The sequence below is a fragment of the Sinocyclocheilus grahami genome, unplaced genomic scaffold (genome assembly GCF_001515645.1).
Source record: "Sinocyclocheilus grahami isolate Dianchi unplaced genomic scaffold, SAMN03320097.WGS_v1.1 scaffold690.1, whole genome shotgun sequence".
In the NCBI taxonomy this organism is placed as follows: Eukaryota; Metazoa; Chordata; class Actinopteri; order Cypriniformes; family Cyprinidae; genus Sinocyclocheilus; species Sinocyclocheilus grahami.
Genome location: NW_015505869.1, coordinates 106,408 through 114,381, shown reverse-complemented (window position 1 = coordinate 114,381; position 7,974 = coordinate 106,408). Strand labels below are relative to the sequence as shown.

General features: G+C 35.4%; 1 protein-coding gene across 1 annotated transcript; it reads right to left on the bottom strand.

The window, feature by feature from the left end:
• Positions 1-2,851: 2,851 nt before the first annotated feature.
• Positions 2,852-4,165, bottom strand: rprma (reprimo, TP53 dependent G2 arrest mediator candidate a). The gene has a single exon (XM_016243393.1). The coding sequence runs from the start codon at positions 3,952-3,954 to the stop codon at positions 3,643-3,645; it is 312 nt and encodes a 103-aa protein (XP_016098879.1). The 5' UTR covers positions 3,955-4,165; the 3' UTR covers positions 2,852-3,642.
• Positions 4,166-7,974: the final 3,809 nt, after the last annotated feature.

Here is a 7,974-nt window from a genome sequence, read left to right as displayed (position 1 = left end):
TCATAACAATTTAATAATTTTCAATAAAACAATATAAAAAAAACACTAGCTTTCTATTTTTTTCTATTCTATATACTTGTTTTTCTTTGTGTGTGTGTGTGTGTGTATATACAGTGGGTACGGAAAGTATTCAGACCCCCTTAAATTTTTCACTCTTTGTTATATTGCAGCCATTTGCTAAAATCATTTAAGTAAAATTTTTTTCCTCATTAATGTACACACAGCACCCCATATTGACAGAAAAACACAGAATTGTTGACATTTTTGTGGATAAAAGTGTCTGCTAAATTACTAAATATAAATGTAACATTTTCATTGTACAGAAAGAGAGCAAAGATTATTTACATTATCAAAGAACATTTTCGCTGACAGTCTAGAGTTCAAGCACTCTCAAAAACTCCCATTAAAATCACTGAAGCTGTTTCCACTATGAAATTAATATCCTACAGATTCATACACACATCTGCACTTTGTTGTTACTAATGAGAGAATTCGCCAGACAGAGGTATTCAGACAGAGAGCGAGTGAAGAAAACACAGGCATTTTAGCGATGACTCATCTGAACGCCTCTGATTGGTCATTGCATTCATAAGCTCAACAGCATCGCGTGTGATTGGTTCAAATATAGAAAAAAATCCACTTGGCTCAAAAATCTGAGGGGGCACATACCCCCTCACTTTGAATGGGCATGACGGCTCTGCTTTCGACTGCCACCCTGCCATCAGACTCACGACACGAGGAAGACAATATCTTCTCTATTTTAAGGCCAATGCACTCAGCCAGAAAGCCAGCATTTCTTTCCATACCAAACATTAAAACTCTGAAGTAACTTCTTTTCAAGAGAAATTTTACAAGTCTACCCTTATGGAAAAGTAAATTTTAGCATACTTTTAAAAACAGTATTTATTACAGAAATATATATTTTTTTTTTTTACTTATACTTAAGTGCAAACTGAAAGGTTATGTTTTTGGACACTCAATTGCATGCTATTTCAATTTATTTGAATTTCTTATAACATTTTTATATTTAATTAGTTGAACTGAACAGTGCTTCTTATAGGACTTAAGCACATATTTATGTAATTTCATAATTACTTTTATTGTCTTTGAAATTTTGTTAAAGTGTACTGCCAAATGTACTGGCAAGCATTTATTTTGAACCAAAAATATACAATAATGTTATATATTTAAACATTTGTTATGTATTTAAATATATTTGCAGTTACACATTTATAACTTAACATATAACATTAACTAACATTAAATAACACTACAGTTAAAATTATAATCAAGTAAACTACTTAACGTGTTTTAGAATATGTGTTGTACTTGTTTAAAGCATGACAAAAGATTATACAAACAATCATTTAAAATGCACTTTAAAGTGAAATGTTTAATTCGACACATTTTAAAAGCGTATTAAGTGAACGTCATGAAAGTGTGCTCTCTTTAAGTAACACTTAAGTGGCCTGTTATTTCATTAATATCATATTATCTGCAAATTTGTATTATTATTATAATTAAAAATATACTTTTAAGATTTAATTGTGCCTGTATGCTACAAAGTGCACATTCAGTACATTTTTTTTTTACATGGATAGCTTTAGGGCATACTTCTTTTCAAAACCAGATGGCAATAAACCCCAAATAAAATAAATGTTCAAGGACAAAAACCATGTCCTAATAATAATGCAACTGGCCTTCTATGTAAAATAAATACGCTCTAAATCCACAACTTCAATATGAGGTGCAAATTAAGTGCCCTGGAATTACTTAATGCAAATCACACAAACAGGGCTAAAATATCTCTGCAAATGTTAAACCGAATGCAAATGTTATGAGTCAGCTAATGAGTATTGTGACATTTTCTTTCTTTTTTTTCTCCCCTTTTTTTGGGATCTTCAATATTTAGACAGAATCAAAAATTACCGACACTCTGACTATTTACGTGTCTCTCACGGGAAGTGCAAAATCATGATTGTACAAACAGGCCGGTTCTCTCCGTTAAAGTTGATGTCACTGCATAGTATCTGGCTCAGTACTGATGCAGAATTATTCATTGTGAAGTTAACAAGCTCTCAGCTCTCACAGACACTCTTATAAATAGATGTGTCTTAAAAGTGGCAGGCCTTTTTCATCAACAGCCCTCCGCCTGCCCTGGTAAACACATTTAGAAGAGATTTACCCATTCGTGCAGACTAATTTAGTCTAATCTTGGTGATATCAACATTATGAAAAATGACAGGTCTGTGCTTACACATTAAAACAGAAATGTCGTGATTATTGATGGCCACGCTGAAACAGGATGGGCTGTGTTGCTCTCTGATTAGGTAACAGCTAACTGAATTTAATTAGTTTACCTTTGAACTCAAACCACTGATGAATTCCATTTAATTATCCAAACCTGAGCACCAGAAAGCCCATTGTACCTGCTTATAAAATGCACTATTGCATTGCTTAATTGTGCATTCAAACAAGCAATCCACAAACCTGAACTAAATGATCACCTAAAGAATTGATATGCTGTAATTTAAATTGTGGATAATAAAAAACGGCAAAGGATTATCATCCTCTTTGTAAAACCCTTGAGACTTCTTGCCTTAGATTTATCTGGTCTGAAAAAGGTCTGTCAGTGTTTTGTCTTATAGAGTGTTATTTATAAATGTCCCCAAATATCTTACTGTGTCTACATACAGGGCAGGAAGACTGAAAAGGACAGGTACAAACAGATGTTCAAGGAAAATACGTAGTGCTTATTGTAACGCATCACATTAAGTAATAGTAATCATGGGTGCAGGCTAAAAGAAACAGATCATACTGACAGAAAACTAGACAATTTTGTATTGGCTTTAATAGAAAGTTCACTTTGCGGCAGCAGTACAGAATAAGTGAGACTTGAAATTTACGTCAACATGCATCAGTGCAGATGTCAGAATACAATCTAAAACTGAAATGTATTTTAACACATAAGCAAACTAGCTCTAGTGAGACTTGTTTTAAATGAAGGTGAATATGTGTTGTTTGTATACCTTAAAGAGACACTTGTTCTGACCCTTAAAATGACATTCATTTTCCAGTACATTGTTTTTTAATAATATGTTTGGCTTAGAAAATTGCTGTTATACCACATGAAGCACATTTTCTCTTACAGTGTAAATACATCTCCACAGAAAGCCCGTGAAAAGGAGCAACATTTAATAATAAAAACAAATAAGACAGAAAAAAAAACATTTTATTCGAAATATGAATTTATTGTATTAAGCATGATGCTTCGATCTTGCTAAACAACAAATAATTAGTCCGTGCAGTGCTTACAATGTGCTTTACATATAGGAGATCCACAACCATTACAAAACAGTCAATATGTGCAACAACACCCCTGCGTTTGCACATATAAATAGTTTCAATGACAAATGTAAGACTCCATGCCTGTATCTGATTTGAAATCTGGTTCGTGTCATGATGAATGTAAGAGCGGAAAGGCGAGTGCGCAAAATGGAGAGAGTGCGTAAAATCAGTTGATTTCCAAATAATAGTTTTTTTTAGCGAGCCAAGTAACACTGTGTCCTGTTTGCAAAGAGGCCATCGAAATACATGTCCATCAGGTGGTACACGTGGCAGTGCATAAACCTAATCATGCCTCTAGTACGCACCCACGATGACCGCCTCTACCTCTTTGGAGGGTCTCCGGTCCGTTACCAAAAAGTTGATCATCCCTTCCGACTTGATCAGCAAGTTGCAGCCCAGGAAAAAGATCCCGAAGACTACGGTGAGGGAGAGGACGCACATCACCGCTATCTGAACTATTCTCATGATGAAGAGGCTCCTCTCATCCGGAGCCGCCGCGATGAAGCCGTTATCCGTCACCACCGACGAGAAGTTACAGCACAGGAGGATCTCCTCAGTCCGGTTGGAGAAGATTCCGCTGTCCGTTTGGTTAAAAGTAGTATTCATGTCTACTGATCAAAAGGACCGTCCGGAAAGAATACTTTGAAAAGTCCGAGAAATCAGGCGGTTCTGATCTGGGAGTCTGAGAAATTGCGTAAAAAGTGTCCAATTCAAAGTCAGGCGCACCGATCCAGCGTCTCTTCCTTGGCGCACTGGCGTCCCATGACGCGCTCCTGCTCTGATTCACTGTAACTACACAGAGCTCTGAACTCTAGACTATCACACCTGCTCTGTTAAAAGCACCGAAAGAGCCGATGGGAGGTGACTGCCATTCTCCTCACTCAAAAGTGCATGTCTTGTGGCGCCACCTACAGCAAAACTAGTAGTATTACAGACTCCGAGGAATATTTAAAGTGCCCCTATTATGGATTATGAAAGGTTCATATTTTGGGTTTGGGAGTCCCCAACAACAGGTTGAAATGCATGCAAGGTCAAAAAACACTTTCGTTGTCTTATAATATGCATTTATTTTTACCTTACACTCTTAAAAATAAAGGTGCTTCACGATGCCATAGAAGAACCTTTTTTTCTAAATGGTTCCATAAAGAACCTTTAACATCTGAAGAACCTTTCTGCTTCACAAAAGCTTCTTTGTGGTGAAAGAAGGTTCTTCAGATTATAAAAAGGTAAGAAAGAGATGGTTCTTTAAAGAACCTTTGACTGAATGGTTCTTTGTGGAACCAAAAATGGTTCTTCTATGGCATCGCTTGAAGAACCTTTTGAAGCACCTTTATTTTTAAGAGTGTACTTGCTCAACGACTCCCAAACGATTCACTCAACGATTCATTTTTCCAAACCTCTCCTTTGCTTGACACTAATCTGCGGTGATTGGTCTCATTTTCATTTAATCTTGCCTTTAATCAGGGTTGGACTGGGACAAAAAATCGGCCCTGGCATTTTTTGGTCCAGGCGGCCCATCACCGCTTCATATATATAAGCCATCTTCAAGAAACGACTAGTAGGCGGCCAACCCCACCTTTATATATATATATATATATATATATATATATATATATATACACTATATCAGTCAAAAACGATCCTTCAGAAATCATTCAAGTATTCTGATCTGCTGCTCAAAAAACATTTATTATTATTATTATTATTATTATTATATGTTGAAAACAGCTGAGTAGATTTTTTCAGGTTTCTTTGATTAATAGAAAGTTCAGAAGAACAGCATTTATCTGAAATATAATTTTTTTTGTAACATTATAAATGTCTTTATCGTCACTTTTGATCAATTTAAAGCATCCTTGCTAAATAAAAGTATTAATTTCTATCATTTCCCCAAAAAAATAAAATAAAAATACTGACTAAAAAGCTTTTGAATGGTATATGTATAATCTTACAAAAGCTTTTTATTTCATATGAATGCTGATCTTTGGATCTCTCTATTGGACCTGTTCTAATATAAAAAATGTTGACTGGTAGTGTATGTATGTAGCCTATGTATCACACTCATATCACATCTTGTTTTGGATAAGAATAAAACGTCAGGTCCGACAATATCGTGTCTTTTTTTATTTAAATCTAGCTTTATTCGCATTGGCCCATGGAAACCTCTATGAACACACTTGACTTGACTTGGCTAAAAAATCGCGGGGAACGAATTTACGTTTTATTAAAAAGTGTTTACGTATACACTCATGGCGCGCAACCGCGCACACACATTAGGATAGGTTAGATTCCTGCCTCCGTTGCGAGTCCCTATCAAGCACTTTACCAATTCTTGGGATTCGTTTTAAAAACAACTTGTTTCAATGATTCAGAGTCGTCTCTTTCGTTTGAGAGACAATAGCTTTATACATGGTGCACTTTCAGATTTAAAACTTTGCAGGATGTTAAATAGACCAACAAGTGGGCGGGCAATATGCTAATGTTTCATGTTGACAGCTTGGGATTCGTTTTAAAAACAACTTGTTTCAATGATTCAGAGTCGTCTCTTTCGTTTGAGAGACAATAGCTTTATACATGGTGCACTTTCAGATTTAAAACTTTGCAGGATGTTTTCATTCACTTAGAGCTGTGTTACACACTGCATGAAAGCTAATTTTCAAAAATCCATAATAGGGGCAACTTTAAAACAACAGAGTCTAATAATCACGTAATAAGCCTTGTACGTGCTTAAGTACAATCTTTACATTCAAAATGCATGGTTAAAAAAGAATTAATTATTCAATTATTAAAATTAACATTAATATTAAAAATCATTTAAAAAATGCATATTTACATTTAAGGGTTTCAAAGTCTATAGCCATGACACAGCAGCTCTAGAGGCTCCTGCTAAAGTCTTTTCTGTCACTTCTGAACCCGCTATGGCCTCGCTGTCGTGAACTCAAGCCATACATCTGCCAATGAACTGAGCCAAGATCATTTGAAAATACATATTAGACACTGTTAATCTTCACCTTGAGATTGATAGCGAACCCTTTAGTGGCGAGCCAGAGACATTTCTCAAATTTCACACCAAAACACTGATTTGAAAACAAAATCATTTTAAAGGTTTCAAAGTTTCACGAAGTAGAGATTTAAAAGCATCCATCCTATAAAAGCACAATTTTGCTGCATTCAAATCAAATATATTTATAACAGTTTTATTGTACAGCTATGCTAAATTTGAATTGAGAAAGATGATTTTTGCAGGCAGATTCATTCTTTCGTTCATTCATTCATGTTTTGTACTGTACATAGAGCTTGAAGAAAAAAATAAATTTCTATAAAGTTCTGTACACTATACTTTGTGTCAGCTTGCCTTAGCTTTTAATGACAAAACATGGTGCTTCTAAGCTAAATCATATTTGCTGTAGCCATCTACCACTACAGAAGATCGTTGCATCTATGATGACTTCTGAAAACCCCACAGATGGGAAGAGGGTCCATTAGTCTTCGGTTGTGATCAAAAGTCACCTGTAAGATTCACACTATTATAAGGTCCTGTGTCTAAATAATATTGTCGTGGAGAGCATCAAAATAACATTTGTACCATTTATTCACTGTGCATTCATTTTAAATGATTGTTGTCAAACCATGAGTCTACAGCCAAGACACAGGAGTCGACTCTTCTGCTGTTCTCTATTATCAGGACATCATTGACAGGTCACTGTCTCCATCTGCTGGCCAGTCGTCATAAACTATTCAGGTCGATTTTAAAGACGTGACTCTTTATATTTCACTACAGACAACAGGGGCAGTGCTGTATTTGAGTGTTTGAGCGTCAAACTCGAGCTTAGATCATATTTGAGGAAAAGTCTAATAATGCAAACTAACCACACAATGGATGCAGCAATTAATGTAGTTGTTTGGACAAAATGTATTTTATATTTGGTCCATATTTCATAATTCCATTCCATTACCTATGAGCCAAAAACTTTTGGCAACCCGAAAGTGTCAAAATACTTTGTCTAAATTTAGTATTAATTGTTAAACTGTTTATACATTTAATCAGAGTGTTGTTAAAGTATTACTGAAACTATTACTCATTATTTATTTATTCGCATTATTTATTATTATCATTAATTTATTGCAGATTGCTTGTCAATCCTAAAATCAGTAGTCATGTTTGTTCTGTGTATGTATTGTCCAGCTCGAAGTATATAAGAATGAATAACCCAGAGGCAACTTTTCCCCATGCACCGGCAGCTAAGTGTTTCATGATATCAGATCAGGGTAAGTTAAACAGCACATATTCCATCATGAATCAGGTTATGAATGTGTTGAGGGAACAAAAATAAGTTGTTGTTTCTTCTTCCTCCTCTTCTTTTTCTCCCAGGAACAGCATAGAGAGTGATCAGACTTGTGTCGAAGGCTCAGGTGAGACCTGCTGACAAATCAGACCATAAACTGCATGTGAGCAGAAAGCTGATTTATATGAAAGAAAGCACTGAGGATGATGATGGTCACTGGAACACACTGGGACCGGTGAGGATCACCATCATGGTTTGTGTGGGCTGGACTCAGCAACTTAGCACTTCATTATATAGAATAGTTTTTTTCTCCACAAGTGATGAAATGAAAAGTACGAGG

Excerpts from the sequence above, each read along its gene's own strand:
- rprma (XM_016243393.1), bottom strand. The coding sequence starts at position 3,954 with ATGAATACTACTTTTAACCAAACGGACAGCGGAATCTTCTCCAACCGG.